General features: G+C 35.4%; 1 protein-coding gene across 1 annotated transcript in view; it reads left to right on the top strand.

The window, feature by feature from the left end:
* Positions 1-20,444, top strand: part of LOC150078287 (uncharacterized) — a 910,840-nt gene that overhangs the window by 560,560 nt on the left and 329,836 nt on the right. The window contains 1 exon segment of the mRNA XM_090384522.1: positions 18,878-18,985. Coding sequence (XP_090240648.1) covers positions 18,878-18,985 — 108 coding nt within the window.

Here is a 20,444-nt window from a genome sequence, read left to right as displayed (position 1 = left end):
ACCACTGTCTCTTTCAAAACAATCCAAACATGTGCCGCAACAAGTCAAAGTCCTTTTATTGTCCAACTTCAAACTCAGAGAACTAACTTTTCTTCTTGCTCATTTATTCATTCAGTTTCCATTTTCTGGAACAACCTTCTTCATGCTTATTTCCTGAAAATTACAGTCTACAGAAGCTAAAGTCTAATGTCAACAAATATCTTCTTTCATCTTCTCAACCTCCATCCCATGTACGGTACTGAGTACTATAGATTCTAAAAATAGGTTTTTTAAAAAATAAAAAATTTTCCTTAAAAGTGTACATATGAACATATTTTTTTGTGGTCAGTGTGATCATCCTCAAACTATATCTGGTTTGTGGTTCATAGCTCATTCCCTTGTTACCTCTTTTCTATTAATTGTATGTACTGATGGAATCTCTCCTTATGCTCTTTGCTAACATTGTCCAGCTTTGGGCTGAAAAAAATCCAGTTGAAAGTCCATGTAATGCAGCTTAATTGACATTCCGCATCTTATTTTTCTGTAATTTTCAATTGACTTGTCTACTGATTTTTGTAATAATTTTCATTAAATGTTTACAAAGAAAGCCATTCACTACAAAAGCAAAATGACTGTCAGTCAGTGTTGACTTCCAGTTTTTGCAAAGCAAAAATTACTTAACTTCTGAACTAATGAATATGCTGTCTTTCCTTTTTGCATTTGATTTTTGAAAACATAGATTGCATGTGATTAAATGTGTTACCTTGAGGATCCATTGCCTGAACGAATTGTTTGACCAATCCCAGTTTGATGTGGAGTGATGGAAGCAAGACTTTGTTTCTTAAAACCGAAGGATTATTTACTACATTGTGTGTGTATGCTTCAACGTAATTCTGGCACACCATTCTCTTCTCCTATAGTGCTGATCTACTTTCCTGCTGTCCCAGAGGCAGAGAAAGCAACGGAACTTAATGAAACAACTTAGAAAATCCAGAAGGAACCCACTTTCACATGAACTGTCTATGAAAAGACACCACTTTTCTGATTTATGACTAATACTAATTCCTTCATAAAGATCGGTCACATCAGAAGGGTAGCATAGAGATTCTGCCACAGTGTAAAAATGTACATAATGACATGACTTTTCTGTGTTTGGAAGTTTTGCAAACACAGAAATCCAATTCTCGGTGATTAGGCAAATATGGAACTTTATTTGTTAGGCTTCTGAGGTATAATCCCAGTTATCCTTTTCAACAGATTCATTCAATCTGAACACTTCTCTGGAAGATGTGTTGGGAATTAACAGGATTTAATTGTGTGGCATCCATCATAGCAATAGAGGATGATATGTTGGGATACTTTACTTATTTTGACACAGTTACTCATTAGCTGGATTTGGGGAATAATTTTGACATACTTTATTTGGATTGTAGCAAAGCATTTGACTCAGTTCCTCATGAGAGGTTATTGTATAAGCTTGAAGTTTTTGGGATTGCTAATGAGAGTCCAAGATGGATTGCTGGGTTGTTATTAATGGATAGTCTTCAGATTGGTATAATGCCAGGAATGGGGTCCCTAGAGGATTGGTTCTTGGACCACCGTTGTTCCTCATTTTTGTGAATGACATTGACAAAGGGATAAAGGGCATGATGTCAAAATTTGCAGATCAGGATGACTTGAACAGATTTCAGAGATGGTCAGAGCAGTGGTAGCTATGCTTTAATGCTGCTAAATGCAAGTCTTACACTTGGGGAATAGTAATCCACAAATAAATTATACACTTGGTGGTGGTGGGGGGGGGGGGGGGGGGTTGAATTAAAATTAGTAGAGAAGGAAAGGGATCCGAGAGTTACAATACGGGCAGATATGAAGTTTTCTGAATAGAGTAGAGTCAGCCAGGAAAGCCCATAGAGCCCTGTCGATGATTTATCGAATGTTATCCTGTAGAGATAGGAAGGTTATAATCCCATTGTATAAGGTTATTGTAAGACCACATTTGGAATACGGTGTTCAAGTATAGAGACCTCATTTGAAAAGAGACTGAGTTTCTTGAAAGGATCCAAAGACAGACAACTCGAATGGTGAGATTGACAGAATGATGACCATATGAGGAAAGACTCCGATTATGTGGACTACAGAGCTTGATAACCTGATTGAGGTTTAGAAGGCTCTGAGAGGGATTAGTAAAATGAATGAAAGTGGAATTCTCACCGTTATAAACAATTTCAGAACTAGGGGCCATAAATTCAAATTACAGGGGAAAAGGTTTAGACTAGATTGTAGAAAGTTTTCTTTTAGCCAGTGAGTTTTTGATTACTGGAACAACTTCTCTTCACAGGTAATTGAGGCTGACAGTTTGAATGAATTCAAAGGTCAACTGGATGGTTACCTGTGTGAGGAGAGAAGCATATAAATTTACATTTTTTTATCTACTTGGGTTTTTTTTTTTTTTTTTTTTTGTCAGTGCAGCAAAAGCCTGTGGTTTCCTTGCACTATATGGTGAATACTATTACTGTTACTATTACTTTTCAATTCACAGACTTTTTAAACTTTGATATATTCACCATCCAAAAGTATCAGTGTCATGAAAGTTTGTGGGGTCTCTCCATGTTCAAGTTACAGCATAAGTCACAAACTTACAATTACCACGAGACCATCTCTCTAATACTGATCTGTGACTACTATCATAGCAAACATGGCAATATGACACCCTCCCACAACTTGTCTTGATCATTATTCACCCATAGGCATTCCAAAATATGCTTCATATTGATTGCAAAAGTTGGTTTGGCAGCAACCTATATAATATTCAGAAACAGCAGAATGCATTTGTAAATAATTTACACCTTTGTTTCATAGCCATAGCAAGCTGAAAAGAAAAAAAACTTGTTACACAAATGCTACACACTTATACATTTTCTTTCCTTCTTTGTATGTTAAAATGTGTTAATTATTATTGTGGATCCTGTGTAGCAAATATAGTTTCAAGATGCTTTCTTCAGGTACCAAACACCAATTAAAGCAGTCTTAAAATCCCTGAAATCTCCATAAATTGCTTGGTTTGCCCTTCCTGTTGATACTTCATACATAAAAAATTCTGAAATAAAATATCCTTACATATTTCTGTTAATAAGTGATTAAAAGTGATGAGTATTATATTATAAAAGTAATAAAATTAATAATAATTGTTTTATGATAGTGATTACTTCCTACTACTATGAGCCACTCTTGGTATAAGATGTATTAACATCTCAGCAGTATGTTTCATTTGAGTTGTGCAGATAATGTTAACCTAATACTCAATTTTACTTTATCGGTATACTTTGAGTGAGGTTACAGTGTCTCCCATATATTAGATGCAACCCACCAGATTCAAAAATGTGGCTCATTAACATAGTGGATTATATTTTTGGATCTGTTATGTAATCTTGTTGTGATACTAAAATGTATATGCATGGATGGGGTGTGGGCCAGGGATGGAACTGTTGCTGTATCTGACAAGAACAATGTAGCAGCTCACAGCCTCTGCCACCCCATCAATATTTTGATCTGATGATAGAATTCTACAGTGAGCCTTTCTGTTAAGTTCCCATTTAATATCCTTCTTTTGGCACATTATTGTATATAATAATTTAGTTTCTTACATAGTTTGCTAGATGGTAAAATTTTACCATCTAGCAAACATGCAAAAAAAAAAACCCATAACAGTACCGATGTGGTGCCTTTGATTTACCAATCTGTTGTTTTTTTTGTTTTTTTTTTAAGAAAAAAATAAGGCATTAAATAATTTAAAATGGGAAATTTTAAAAATTTAAAAATAAAAATTTCCCACTTGCTGTACAGTCAAATCTTGGGATAATAAAGTGGACAAAATAATACAGAAATACAGACATCAAAACTCTATGGAAGGTTACTACAGAAATGAGTGCTACTTGGTGTCATAAAGAATTTTTTACAGCTAAACTTTTCCAATTAAAAAATAATTAATGATGGAGATAGAAAGTGAATATCATACTGGAGGAATAAGACTTATAATTGTATTGTGGATGACTTTAAGTTCCAGGGATAAAATTGACAAGAAGAAATTTGGATTACCTGATTTTTACAGAACTTACCTCCCAACTGCTTATATGTCAATTAGGGGCGCCTCCGTAGCCAGGTGGGAAGGAGCAGCAGTGCGTAGCACACGCTTCTTGATTAGACCGAGGTTCGAGCCCGTCATCACCAAATATGGAGGATGTGGAAAGGTCAGGGAATGACCACCGCATATCCTGGAGCAATATGGCCTTAGTTGCTAATGCTCCTAAAAACCAAAAAAAAAAAAAAAAAATGTCAATTAGGAACCTAAAATTAAATTGGAAAGAGATGTGAGCATTAAAAACTTGTTAAAATGAAATTGCATAGGGGAAAGTGCACCTTTCTCTAATGATCATCATAGTGGCCTGCTCAAATAAACTAAAACCTGTGTGAACCAAGGGTTCAAATGGTTAACTTTCAAATCATCATCAGTTGGTTTGTAAATATTAGAAGGAAGAAGAAATTGTTAATATATGAGTGTCTTATTCTCGTGGTGGAATTCAAACATGAGTGATGGAAATTTTATGTTATGCAAATTCCATATTAGTGAGGAGGCTATGGGGAGTTTGGTGTTAAGGACTGAAAGCTGTGAATTGTGTTTAAACCATTCTGTTGCTAATGCGTCATAAGTGGTTAATTTATAACTAGTGCATAATTTAATTAGTATTACAGTAGAATCAATCTTAGTTTGCTGAAAAGTTGAGCAAGCATGTTGGCTGAGTTCAGTTGCATGATATTGTGTATGTAAACTGGCTTGGCGATAATATGCTCTACTGTTGTATATGTTAGTAACACTGCCTTTATAACATGTGTTACATTCATGTTTACAAGGGATTAAATATTCTGTGTTGTTAGTATACTGAATACTGTATTTGAAAATATCTTTATAGCTATTAAAGTATGTATTGATTTTATTGTAGGACGAAAAACTTAAAATGAGGTCTGTATTAGAAATAATGTGTTTGAGTTGTCTGGACAGTTGACAGTGATAGGGCAGAATTATTTTTGTGTTAGTATCTGATTGTTTTACTACAGGAGGAGCTATTAAAATATATGTGCTGATTTTTATTGTAGGATGAGAAAATTAAAGTGTGGTCAGTATTAGAAATCGTGTTTCTGAGTTGTCTGGCCAGTTGTCAGTGATAGAGGAGAATTATTTTTGTGTTAGTATCTGATTGTTTTAGTTGAGGAGGACTTATTCATCTATTTTTTTATTTTATGTATGGTTTCTTGGATTAAACTACATGGATATTTCATTTTTTAAAAAGCATTAGTTATATATTGTAGTTCTGTTTGTAAATCATCTTCACTGTTAGAGTATTTTATTGCATTGACATATGTATATACAAAGGGTACTAGGAAAGTTTTGCAGTATGATACAACAATGAATCACAGGAAGCTGCTTGTTGCTGCATGTTGAGACATGTTCATACATGCATAGTATCCGCCATGCCAAGTTGATGGGCTCAGTTATTCATTAGTAGTGAGAGTGTAAAGTGCTTGCGATGGCATCGTGGTCACGAAATGAGATAAGGACAGTTTTGCGGTATAATTTCGTGCGTGGTTTAACCATAGACCAGTGCTTAGAAGAAATGACTCTTGCACTAGATGATGATTGTCCACATCGTACAATGATATTCAGGTGGCATAGAGAATTCCAAAGGGGAAATTTCACTCTGGAGGATTCTGAGAGGCCGGGAAGGCCACGAACGTCAGTTACGGAGGAAAACGTTACTGCTGTGAGGAAAATGCTTGACAAAAACAGGCGAGTGACCTACCAACAGATAGAGGATGCTTTGGGCCTAAATGCACCAGCAGTTCGTTCGATTCTGCAAGATCATTTGCATGTGAAGAAACTTTGTTCTCTCTGGGTGCCGCATCAACTGACTGAAGAGCAGATGACACGACGTGTGACTTGGTGCCGGGAGATGTTAAAAAAGTTCGATAAGGGACAATCTCGGTATGTGAACAACATCGTGACAGGTGACGAGACTTGGCTGTACTATTACGATCTGCCGACCAAGGCTCAAAACAAAGTTTGGGTCTTTGATGATGACGATACACCCGTAATTGTCAGAAAATCCCGATCTGTAAAAAAGAAAATGATAGCTGTATTTTTCAAATCGAGTGGAATAGTGGAACGTGTCGTTTTGGACACGCAGAAGACAGTCACAGCTAAGTGGTATACTGAACAATGCCTGCCTAAAGTCATTGGATCTATGAAGAACCTGCGGCCAAAGTCAAGAATGGACACCTGGTACCTCCATCACGATAATGCTATAGCTCACCGCGCCAAAGCCTGCACCGAATATTTGACCACGACAGGACTGAAACTTCTCGAGCACCCTCCCTACAGTCCAGACCTTGCTCCCTGCGACTTTGCACTGTTCCCGCATGTGAAAATGAAGCTAAAAGGGAGGCGGTTTTCCAGTGATGAGGACCTTCTACGGGCTTGGGACAACGAGTGTGCTTTACTCCCTAGTGAAACTTGGCAGAACTGGTTTAAAGATTGGTTTCGGAGGATGGAGAGGTGTATTGAATGTAGAGGAAATTACTTTGAAAAAATTAAATAAACAAAGCTGTATTGCAAAACTTTCCTAGTACCCTTTGTAGAACAGATTTTTTAATGCTGTTTGGACTATGTGAATAAAAATGCAAAAATTTCCCTGCATGTGTCTTTTTTCTATAAATATAAGTTTTTAATTAGTTATTATACTTAAAGATTTTTAAGTTTAAAAAGTTTATACTATTGTCTTGTTCGAGTGTATATTTTAGTATATGGTGGACCAAATTAAATTTAGAGATAAGATAATCTATAGATTGTTTGTCACAGTTTATGAGGATATTATCTGCATTGCGAATAAACTTACCTCTAGAAGGAGGAAGGTAAGGAAGCGATGTTCTATAGATGCTAAATATATTTCAGATAATGAGAGCCAAAATTCCAAGACCCATCAGGAGCCTGCATATTTGTTTATGAATATCCAAATTAAACCTAAAATGCCTGGCTTGGATAAGGAAGGACGTAAGTGTGACAATATTATCTATGAAGCAAGTAGTACATTGCTTAAGGTTAGCATTAGAACAGGGATATAATGCAAGAAAGCATGCTTATACAGCATCAGCCAAAAAAAACCTTCCCATTTCACCCATCCATTCATTCCAAATATTTGGTCTAGTTCTGCCTTGAATTTATTTAAGCTGTGAACTTCAACAATGACATTTGCAAGTTTGTTCCAGAAATCAACCACCTGCTGGCTAAAAGCAAATCTCAGCTAATCTATTCTAGAACTGTCTTTTCTTAATTTGAATTTAAGTTCCCTCAAGGTGATTAATCTGGGCAAAAGAAAGAATCTCATAGGCATTGAGCTTGCTCAAACCATTCAAGGCATTATACACCTCAATTGGATGCCCTTACAGGTGCCTAGTCTCCAGACATTGTAATTTGCAGAGCTTAAGCCTTTCTTTGTAAGGGCAACATTTTGTTCCATTCACCAATCTTGTTTCCCTTTTCTGTACTCATTCCAGCACCTCTACATCCTTCCTAAAATGAGGCCTCTAGACCTGTATACAGTACTCAAGGTGTGGCCTGACCATTGCCTTATACAAGGGGAAAATCACCTCCCTGCTAGAAAAATTCCTGTATATCATTGACAAGACAATCTTGCAGACTGTCTGCACTGCTCAGAAAACTTCATATCTGATTGCACAATTACCCCAGACCTTTTTCATTCTCCACTACCCTGAGTGTAGTACGACACAGTTGATATCTCTCTCTGGGGTTACTGCTACCAATATGCAGTACTTTATATTTGTCAATGTTAAAATTCAGTTTCCACCTCTCAAAACATCTGCTCAATTTTTCTACATTCTGTTTCAGTAGCTTACTGTCATTAGTGCCATTAGCAACTCTGCCGACCATTGTATCATGTACAAACTTTAACATTATACCTGATATACCTTCATCAATATCATTAATAAATACAAAAAACAACAATGGGCCCAACACCAAAAACTGGCGGGGGATTTGGTGTTGGGCCCACTCATAACTCCACTAATCACATTAGTCCACGAAAAGCAGTGTCAATTGATTACCACTCTCTGTCTTCTCCCACTCAACATCCCTTTATCCATAGCAGCAATTTGCCCTTAATGCTATACTACTCCAATTTGTGCAGTAGTCTTCAATGTGCAACATTATCAAAAGCTTTCCTAAAATCCAAGTATATGATATCAAAATTATTTTTTTTTCCAGTTCCTTTGTGACTACATCATAGTATCCAGTCAAATTGATCAGATAAGTCTTTCCTTTAACAAACCCATGCTGTGTCTGAACTATAACTGCAGTCTTGTCTAGATGGTCCTGCATTCTTAAACCAGAGACTCCATTAATTACACCATAACAGGAGTTAAACTAACAGGTGTGTAATTACTCAAGTAATTACACAAATTAGGATCACAGTTACTTGTTAGGATCACATATTAGCCATTCTTGTAAGTTTAGATATTGTGTAGTCTATATCAACATTAGTGTATAAAAGTTTAGTGTATGTATTAGATAACTTGATATTGCTGATTGAGATGTAAACCTTGGCCATATTCTGTACTCTAAACTTCAAAAATTTTGAGGGGTGATATGAGTTTAACGATATAAGAAGATAAATTGGCAAATGCTGAGTGTCTATATGATACGATAGGTGAAAGTGGTTTATCAGGCCAAAAATGTGACGCATTACGTTATGCCTCATATCAATATTTTGCAGAATATGGAAATTTATTTCATTTTTGCTGCATAAGGTCATATGAAATTTATCTATTTTTTTGATTTGCCGTATGGTGTAACTGGTGTGAACTGTGTATATGTCCTGATCTTGTAATATTTGTCTGATTCCTGTACGGCTGTTTGTTTGTTATTTGGTTTTTAGGAGCATTAGCAACTAAGGCCATATTGCTCCGGGGATATGCGGTGGCCATTCCCTGATCTTTCCGTATCCTCCGTAATTGGTGGTCACGGGCTCGAACCCTTGTCTAATCAAGAAGCGTGTGCTACGCACTACTGCTCCTGCCCACCTGGTTATGGAGGCGCCCTTCTGTACAGCATTAGCAAGTGATGCAAGGAAGAAAGCTTATAGAGCATCAGCCAAAAAAAAAAAAAAAAACACTACACATCCCATTTCACCTGTTCATTCCCTCCAGTAGTAGTTTGTTTAGTTCTTCCTGAATTTATTTAAACTGTCAACTTCCATAACAACAGATGGAAGTTTGTTCCAACAATCAACCACACTTGAGATAAAGGCAAACAAAAGTCTGTTCTGCAACTGTCCTTCCTCAGTTTGAATTTGTGCACCCTCATTGGTGTGGTCTGAAGAAGAAGAAGAATCCCATCAGCATTGAGCTTGCTATTCTATAACTGTCTTTCCATCTATTCTACATCTGTCTTTTTTTTTTTTTTTTTTTTTTTTTTATGAAAACCCCAAACACGAAAGGTATCAAAACCTATAGTACTTAGTACTGTGCATGGGTTGAAGGAGAAGTATGGGGCGAGGGGATGCCGGAAACTTTACTCTAGAGACTAAACATGGGTTTCACCACTTCAAGCCTCCAATAAGCAAAGTGGTGGTATTTCACCGGTTGATGAAAGTCATCTACCACCTTCCTCCATTTGAATCTATGCTCCCTTCGGTTCTTAGTCTGAGCAAGCAGAAGTATCCCATCAGCATTGAGCCTGCTCAAACCATCCAAAGCCTTAAACACCTCTATCAGATCACCTCCCTGGTGCCTAGTCTCCAGACACTGTAATTTGGAGAACTGAAACCTTTCTTGGTACGAGCTCCCTTTGTTCAGCTCATCAGTCTCGTTGCCTTTCTCTGTACTCATTCCAGTAGCTCAAATCCTTCCTAAAATGAGGACTCTAGACCCGTATGTAGTACTCAAGATGTGGCCCGACCATTGCCTTATACCAGGGGTGGCCAACTTAATTTGTGATGCAATCTACTTTTTTTCTTCAAAATGTGTTGCGATCTACCATCTCAAGAATTTCATTGCACATGGTTAAAAAAGTTAATCAACACATTGAAAAATGTTGTTTATAAATTTTAAAATTAAATACAATTCAGAAAGCTTATTTTAAATTCATACATATTTAAAATTTTAATTTATGTGAAGTTCGTGTCTTCATGTCACCTGCCATGCTTTCAAAATCGGGGATATACTGTAATAAGGCCAACCGTAAAGAATCTTCTGTATGCAATTCCATAAGAATAGAGCGATTCTTCATCTTTGTTTCAAATACGAAAAGGCCAATTCACATAGATATGGAACCGAAACAGGAATTTAAAAGTTCACTGCAATTTTTTTATATTTGGGTACTTTTCTCATCAAACATGTTTCCAAAAGTCTTTTTCTGTGATCTGGCTTTTAGGAAGATATTGTTTCGCAATGTAATAATTTCATTTTCAAGTAATATTTTCTCCATATGAAAAATCTCAGTGATTTTTTCTGCAATTTGTTTCACATCTAAGTCAACATTAAATGGATAAGAAATATATTGAAAAATGTCTTCAGTTGTTTTAAAATCACTGAATCTGGTTTCAAAACCATCCACAACTTTCTCAATTTCAGAAACATATTTCTCACTATTAAATTCAAAAACAGGATATTTTTGCAAATGATATTGTATATTTTCAAAATGATCGATTTTTTTTCTTTGAGATACTTCGCCATTGCCAAAAATTGATATTTATATGCAGAAATACTATTAATCATGTCACCCACATTTTTATTTTTTTTCCTTGTAATTCCAAATTGAAATCACCTAATTTACTGGTAAAATCCTCCAAAAAAGCCAGATCACACAATCACTCTGTATCTTGTAGCTACTGATAATCATCTCTCCTTTGATCAACAAATTTTTTAATTTCATTCAGCAAATTTCAAAATCTCTGTAGAAACTTACTCCGACTCAGCCACCTCACATCTGTGTGCAATATTATATCTTATTCATTTTCATCGAGATGCATTTTGAAAAGTCTCCTTTGAAGAGAATTGTCCTTTGATGGAATTCTCGATTTTGAAAGCAATGTCTAGAACACTTTTAGTATTTAATCTTTTTCTGGCTAACACTTGTTGGTGGATGATACAGAGGTAACTCAATAAATCTGTGAATTCATCATCCTTTTGGCACAATAGGATGAATCCATTAAGATGTCCTGTCATCGCTTTAGCTCCATCTGTTGTTATTGATACAAGCTTAAATAGTGGTAATTTAATTTTTTTAATAAAATTTTTGAATGCGTTAAATATATCAAGACCTCTAGTTCTTTCTTTTAACGAAACCATACCGAGCAGTTCTTCTCTAGTGGCAAAATCATCAAAAACCATATGAACAAAAACGAGCAATTCAGCTGTATCACTGACATCTGTAGATTCATCCAGTTGTAAAGAAAAGGACACACAATTAGCAATATGTGCACGCAATTGTTTGCTCACATTTTTACTAATTTTTTTGATGTGTCACGTCACAGTATTTCAAGATAATTGCAGATCTTGAAGAGCACTTTTAATTTCATTTTTGTTCTTAAAATTTTCAAAAAGAGAATCTGTTATTTCTAAAAATGCATCTTTGATGAACTGACAATCAGAAAATGGTTTGCATTTTTTTGCAAGAAGATGAATCACTTTAAATGATGCTACAGTTACTGCTGTAGATTGTAAGTTAGGTGTCACGAAGAAATTTTGTTATGCAAATAATCTGGATTTAAGTTCTTTTAATTTATTTTTTCTAAGGTCACTATTAGGCGGAAAATCCGATTGGTATTTACCATGGAGTGCATTGAAGTGCCTTTCTAAATTTCCTTTTTTTTGGGTCCACAGAAGCATTGCAAATTAAACATGTTTCTTTTATCATTACAAAAAAGAATTCTAGTTCTCACTCTTGATGAAAATGATACGTTTTACTCCTTTTCATAGTACTCATTTTAAATCAAAGGGTATTAAATTAATGTATAAGCACTGTTCAGTTATTAATATTAAGAAAGCTAAATAAGAATTTGACACATACACTAAGCTCTCCGCAATGTAACTACGTGAATTTTCACTAGACAAGCTTAGCAGCTGCGTGGCGACAAGAGTAATCACGTGGTTCAACAGATTTGTAATAAGCATATGCAGTGGGGCTCATAATAATAATAATAATAACATTTAAATTTTGACTAATCTATTTTTTATATATATTTAAAATTCGTTGTGATTGACCGAAATTAAAGCCGCGATTGACTGGTAGATCACAATCAACTTGTTGGCCACCCCTGCCTTGTACAATGGAATAGTCACCTCCTTATCCCTGCTGGAAAAATTCTTATATATCATTGACAAAAGCCCCATGAGCTGTGCTGGCAGCCTGTCTGCATTTTGGGGATAATTGTGCAGTCAGAATTTCATATCTGACTGCATGATTACCCCCAGGTATTTTTCATTTTCCAGTACCCTGTATTCAGTACCACACAGTTGGTAAGTTAATGGGGAACTCCACTAATAACATTAGTCCATGAAGAAGAGCAGTGTCCATTAATTACCACTCTGTATTTTCCTGCTTAACTATCCCTTTATCCTTAGCAGCAACTTGCCCTTAATGCCACACTGCTTCAATTTGTACAGCAGTCTTTTATGTGCTACAGTATCAAAAACTTCCCTGAAATCCAAGTATATAATATCAAAATTATTTTTTTGAATCCAGTTTCTTTGTGACCACATCATAGTAACCGATCAAATTGGTCAAACAAGATTTCACTTTAACAAATCCATACTCTGACTGCAGTGTAATTGCAACCTTGTCTACATGATTTTGTATTACTCCTTTTACGAGTGACTCCGTTATTTTGCCTGGGACAGAAGTTAAGCTAAGCTAACAGATCTCTAATTACTTGTGCATCCTTTTATCCTCCTTTGTGAATTGGGAATACATTCGCACATTACTAGGCAACAGGGACCTCTCCTGAATTCAAGGATGCTCTCATAATTATGGCTAAGTGTTTGCTTACTTCCTTTGCTGCCTCCCTTAATATAACAGGATAGATCCCATCCACTCCAGGTGCCTTTCTTATGTTTAACTTCAACAATTTCTCTTCTGCTTTCCTCTCAGTTATTACAAAATCATTTGGCTCCCTGTTAGAGTTTGATAAACTTCTGGCATCTCCCTTCCCTAAAGAATTCTTCATGTGTGAATTTAGATGCAAAATACTCATTCAGTTTGTTAGCAACCTAAGCAGGATCATCAACAGTCAATCCATCAATATCAAGTGGAACAATTTGATTCATCTCTTCTTTCCAGAGTTTACCTAAGTAAAGAAGTCTCTTCTGTTTTTATTTGCATCATTTATCTGAATATAACAACAAAACTGAACTAAACTTTCCACCAACATCAGATTGATTTCACTATAATCTGTATATTTAATATGGAAGGTATTTTCTTTCGACAGTCATTGTGAACAAGAGGCTTAACCGATCGGGCTGGAAGTGGTTTAAAATTGAAACTATTTCTTCCTAGGTGTGCACAAAGTTGTTAAAATTTAAAAATGCTGAATATGGAACAGGCCAGTTTTGTAGTACAAACGAGAATAGTTCAACATTCATTTCATAGATAGAGCCACAGGAAGATGCTAATTGTTAAACAAACAGTTGTCTAAATTGATAAGGCATTTTTTTCTGATTAACAATTTGCACATTCATACAATTGTGGCCTTTGTTCCAAAAAAATAAAATAAATAAATAATAATAATAAAACTGTGCTACCAATTGTAAAATTGCATACCTTAAAAGAAATAACTAATCATTAGGATTCCATTGCACTGCTTGCTCACTGTATGTTTCCACATTGCTCACGAGAGCTCATACACACATTGCCATTCATTATGTTTAAAGCATTCAGAAGTCATCATTTTATCATTATCATTATCAACTTCGAGTTTATTTGTTTTTTAAGGTGAGTAATAATTTAAGGCTTTAGAATAATGTCACAGTCAGAAAGACAAGTCTGCCACCATGCTACTATGATCAGTTGTGTTGAACATACCTTGCAGCAATGAAGGTACACACCTTTTCATGTTTCTGCAAATGTATTCAGGATTGGTCTGAAATGTCGATATCAAAGAAAATTTATAAGTTTCCTCAGATACAAAAAATGACAAAGGATTCAACGCATACTGGCTTACCTACTTACAACACAATGATTTGATGTGTACTAGCTTACTTGCTTACAACAAAACACGCACTACATTTCTTTAGAACAGCTAGAGAAAACTTTAAATTTGCATACTAATGAGCGAACGAAATTTAAAAGAGAAATTAAGGTATGCATTAGTTTCATTTCTGTGGTTGAGAATTTTTTAGAGAACAATAAAGATCCGGACTACCAGACTATAACTGAAAATATGTTGGCGAACTTCAAGAAGTTGGGCTGCAACGTGATTGTCACGGTACATTTTTACACTGCCACATTTGGAAGTGTAAGCGAAGAACAGGGTGAGAGGTTTAAACAGGACATTAAACACATGGAGATGAAGTACCAAGGGAGTTGAAATGTCAAAATCAGGATTGTTATTTGTTGGATACTGAAGAGGTACTGTATGGTAGAAGCATCTTCAAGAAAACGAGAGAATCGAAACACCAATAATGAAAGTTTGACTGAGTTTTTAAAGTGAAAGGTGAGTTTTTAGTGTACATTTTAATATTCTGCCCTTTTTGGTAGTATTTTATAGAGATGATAATGAATTGTCCAAAAATTTTCAGGAAAATATCAGGCAATAAAAACGGCAAAACACACTACATTTCTTTAGGACAGCTAGAGAAAAACTCTGCTACCAATTAGCAATAGAATGGTTTAAACACAATTTACAGCTTTCAGCCCTTAACACCAAACTCTCTACAGCCTTCTCACTAATATGGAATTTGCATAATGTAAATTTCCAACACACTTGTTTGAGTTGCACCACAGGAATTAGACACTCATATATTAACAATCCCTTCTTCCTCCTTACATTCACAATCCAACCAATGACTCAAAAGTTCATTTGAACTTTTGGTTCAGCAGTTTGATTTTTAGTTTGATTTTATTTGAGCTAGCCTCTATGATGAACATTAGAGAAAGGTGCACTTTTCTCTATGCGATTTCAATTTAATAAGTTTTTTATACTCACAACTCTTTCATATTTTATTTCATCCTAATCAACGTAAGCAGTTGGGAGGTAAATTCTGAAAAAATTAGATAATCCAAATTTATTCTTATATTGGAGGAATACTAAAGTTTACAGTAGTGTAATTCCAAAGTTTAAATTTAGAAGTTTTACTGTTTTTGGTATATAGCAGCAGTTTTCAAACTTTCTGAGCCCATGCCTCCCTTGACCTATAAAATTTTCCTGCTTTGAAGTAAAACATTTATAGTTGTGTAATTTTTTTTATTTCTAATTTGTTAATACAATAATTCAGACTCATGCAAGGTCAAATAACATGCTAAAATACCTGAACCAATCGCTTGTATAAATCAGATCTGAAGAATAAGGTCAGAGAACACGATGCATTCTGTTCTTCAAAAATACCCTAAATATTTTCTATAATTATTTACATTAATAATACAGATCAAATAGTAGTAGATATCTAATAGTAAAAAAAAAAATCATGCTTAATACATTTTTAATATTTGCCATGGAAATCTTACATAAACTATTACTTTGGAAAATTAAATGCACTAGGCATAATCCTTATGGGTTTTGATAATTAACTATATAATATCGGTGTAAATACACCATAGTTAACCCATATATTTGAGCTACGATTGTAGCGTAGAAGGCATCGTTTTAAATGTATCTCATAATGTGGTTGCCTTCACAACAAGATAGCTACTATTGAATTACTTCAAATAAATAACGCTTCTCTAGTAGAGAAGGCTACTGTTATTTATTTTCAGCGGTACCACCACCCAGACGATCGTTTCGAAGCTTTTTGGCTTCGTCATCAGTGAGCGGGTAGGTACCCAGGTAATACAACAAGCCATCTCAGTTGCGAAGTTATATCCACATTATGAGAGATGCCAGAAGGGTGTGGTGGTAATGTATTTGGAAAATTAAATGCACTAGGCATAATCCTTATGGGTTTTGATAATTAACTATATAATATCGGTGTAAATACACCATAGTTAACCCATATATTTGAGCTACGATTGTAGCGTAGAAGGCATCGTTTTAAATGTATCTCATAATGTGGTTGCCTTCACAACAAGATAGCTACTATTGAATTACTTCAAATAAATAACGCTTCTCTAGTAGAGAAGGCTACTGTTATTTATTTTCAGCGGTACCACCACCCAGACGATCGTTTCGAAGCTTTTTGGCTTCGTCATCAGTGAGCGGGTAGGTACCCAGGTAATACAACAAGCCATCTCAGTTGCGAAGTTATATCCACATTATGAGAGATGCCAGAAGGGTGTGGTGGTAATGTATTTGGAAAATTAAATGCACTAGGCATAATCCTTATGGGTTTTGATAATTAACTATATAATATCGGTGTAAATACACCATAGTTAACCCATATATTTGAGCTACGATTGTAGCGTAGAAGGCATCGTTTTAAATGTATCTCATAATGTGGTTGCCTTCACAACAAGATAGCTACTATTGAATTACTTCAAATAAATAACGCTTCTCTAGTAGAGAAGCGTTATTTATTTCTACGCTACAATCGTAGCTCAAATATATGGGTTAACTATGGTGTATTTACACCGATATTATATAGTTAATTATCAAAACCCATAAGGATTATGCCTAGTGCATTTAATTTTCCAAATACATTACCACCACACCCTTCTGGCATCTCTCATAATGTGGATATAACTTCGCAACTGAGATGGCTTGTTGTATTACCTGGGTACCTACCCGCTCACTGATGACGAAGCCAAAAAGCTTCGAAACGATCGTCTGGGTGGTGGTACCGCTGAAAATAAATAACAGTAGCCTTCTCTACTAGAGAAGCGTTATTTATTTGAAGTAATTCAATAGTAGCTATCTTGTTGTGAAGGCAACCACATTATGAGATACATTTAAAACGATGCCTTCTACGCTACAATCGTAGCTCAAATATATGGGTTAACTATGGTGTATTTACACCGATATTATATAGTTAATTATCAAAACCCATAAGGATTATGCCTAGTGCATTTAATTTTCCAAATACATTACCACCACACCCTTCTGGCATCTCTCATAATGTGGATATAACTTCGCAACTGAGATGGCTTGTTGTATTACCTGGGTACCTACCCGCTCACTGATGACGAAGCCAAAAAGCTTCGAAACGATCGTCTGGGTGGTGGTACCGCTGAAAATAAATAACAGTAGCCTTCTCTACTAGAGAAGCGTTATTTATTTGAAGTAATTCAATAGTAGCTATCTTGTTGTGAAGGCAACCACATTATGAGATACATTTAAAACGATGCCTTCTACGCTACAATCGTAGCTCAAATATATGGGTTAACTATGGTGTATTTACACCGATATTATATAGTTAATTATCAAAACCCATAAGGATTATGCCTAGTGCATTTAATTTTCCAAATACATTACCACCACACCCTTCTGGCATCTCTCATAATGTGGATATAACTTCGCAACTGAGATGGCTTGTTGTATTACCTGGGTACCTACCCGCTCACTGATGACGAAGCCAAAAAGCTTCGAAACGATCGTCTGGGTGGTGGTACCGCTGAAAATAAATAACAGTAGCCTTCTCTACTAGAGAAGCGTTATTTATTTGAAGTAATTCAATAGTAGCTATCTTGTTGTGAAGGCAACCACATTATGAGATACATTTAAAACGATGCCTTCTACGCTACAATCGTAGCTCAAATATATGGGTTAACTATGGTGTATTTACACCGATATTATATAGATAAACTATTACATAATCTGCGATGCCCCCTAGTAAATTATGGCACCTCCCTAGGGTGTCGCGACACACAGTTTGAGAACCACTGGTATATAGAATAAATCAAGTACGCCAGCTAAGGTGTTGACAGTAGAGAGTCCAAAATGCATTATTACAGTGGATAACAATATCTGAACCCCCCTTCAAAATTTTCAGCAGTAGAAATGAAAATGTATCCCATTGTAGTAATATATGATTATATTAGGTCATTGGTGTGAAATCTTCATGTCACATGAAGCCCACTCCTTCATATTGTGTGGCCTTTGGCCATGTAGGCAACCTTCAAGTGTTATGTGTTCCCCAAGTTTAAAACTGGCATGTCACAAAATAGTTTAACACTGACTTTTTAAAATATACTTTCAATATACTATGCAATACAAACTTAGGTAACAAAACTTAAATTCTGTTTCAAAACATGCATAATTAATGATAAGGAACTTATCTTGCAACCCACTACCTGTTTGCCTTAGAAACCCATGGCAGCCATGAAACCCCTAGAAACCCATGCGACCTTCTGCATTTTATCTGTTTTGGCACCTTAGCCAAAAAAGGTTGGATCTCCCTAGGTATTTGAGGGAGCACCAACTTCTCTTCAGGAGGCTAAATAAAATATAGGTCAATAAAAAAATCCTTCTTTCTATATGGTACTGTATCAATTTATTATATTACCTATTTTCAGCAAAAATTTAACAATATAGAATCAGAAATGCATTATCACATTATATAATTATGATTATCATGTAGCAGAGAGAGAGAGAGAAAGAGATGAATTTTGCAGTGGTACTTCATCGTTACAGGAATCTTTGCACTTCTAAATCTTTTTTTACACTGTATGTTATTTTTTCTGTAGGTACTGCTAACAGGATGTCGATGTGTAGAACTTGATTGCTGGGATGGGGATGATGGGATGCCAGTTATATATCATGGTCATACTCTGACTACAAAAATTCCATTTAAGGTAAATCAAAATATGTTTCATATTTTATTTTTGTACTTATTATTAGAAGCAAAATAGATAGGATCTTTCTTTAATTTTAAATTAGAGTCACAACAGTTAACAGCAGAAGGATTTGAACATTAAAATTTTTTTATTAACAATATGCAATTTAATTTACCAGAGCCTTGCCAGTTAGTTTGGCCCTGGAGAGGCTATGCAAGACTCACAGGATAGAATTTTTCTTAGCATGGATCCAGCTCTTGCCTCGTGCAGGCAGAGGTGTAAATGATTAAGTAAATGAGTGTGAGAGGTGTAAGTAATTCTTGCACTGCTTCTATTGAGACATGCAGCTGCCTGGAAATAAAGGTGTCATGGATTACGAGGCCTGCAAGAGATCCTCATGGAAAATACATGGGCTGTGTCAAGGTTAATAAAAGAAAAATAGGTACTTGTATACTTGCATGTACACTATTGCCAGGAGTTTAGTAAGCAAATTTGATGAATTTGAGATACTGGTAAAGTAATGAGATGTGTACATTGGAGGGATATTGGAAACATGGTGACACTCAGACATATGCATCATACAATTTGACTAATGGGGAGTACAATGTGTATAGGAAAGGACAAAGGAGTAAGAAGAAAATGTATTAAGAAGCACAATAGATCTAATGCAGTGCACCCAGTCGATAGAGATGGCACATGCAGTGCAGTGTTGATCAGTTTGGTGTGACTTAATCACTGGGAAAACAAAAATAAGAGCAGAAATGTGCATATAGACTTAGTGACTGTGATGAGTATAGTAAACAACTATACAGACAAATAGTGTGCCATTAAATCAGGATATCTTATAATGGGGATTTTAACTTTCTGGGTATCGACTGGAATTTATGGCTTGGTCGCTTACACAGTAGCAAGATATAGCTATTCTCAAGGGCAAAGGGAAGGCTTTTGTAAAGGTGACTGCAGTGGTCTCAGACATCTTTTACTATCTAATCAATGGGACTGACTAATGAAGTTACGAACTAAAATATATTGTTCAAGGCTTAGACCTAAATGAATATATGACAACCTGATGAGAATAGCAACAGAGGTGAAAAGATATGCTATGCTTATAAATTATCAGGAGATACAGAAACTAAAATAGATATTCAAAGATATACTAAAATAGATTCAGTAGGTATTTTCTGGTGTGCAATCAAGTCACAAAATGGGTTAGGCAAGCTAAGGCAGATTATGAGAATTCTCTACAAAAAATTCAAAGAAAAGTTGCAATGAGGTTTGAAGATGTAGACTTCTGGAGCTGCTGCAAACAGAAAAGTTTTCTTTGAAATTTTATTGTATTTTTGATCAGTTAACATATTAATTTGTGTTTTACAAATAGATTAAATAGGCTTAGTAGCATTCATTAGCTCATTTTTTAAAATTTAGCTAGTGATTTTGTAAGTACAACTCGCTACTCATACTGCTATCGTATTGGTGT

Source organism: Mastigoproctus giganteus, chromosome 11 (assembly GCF_048544385.1).
Source record: "Mastigoproctus giganteus isolate SK-2022 chromosome 11, ASM4854438v1, whole genome shotgun sequence".
NCBI lineage: Eukaryota > Metazoa > Arthropoda > Arachnida > Uropygi > Thelyphonidae > Mastigoproctus > Mastigoproctus giganteus.
This window is presented reverse-complemented; position numbering and strand designations above follow the sequence as displayed.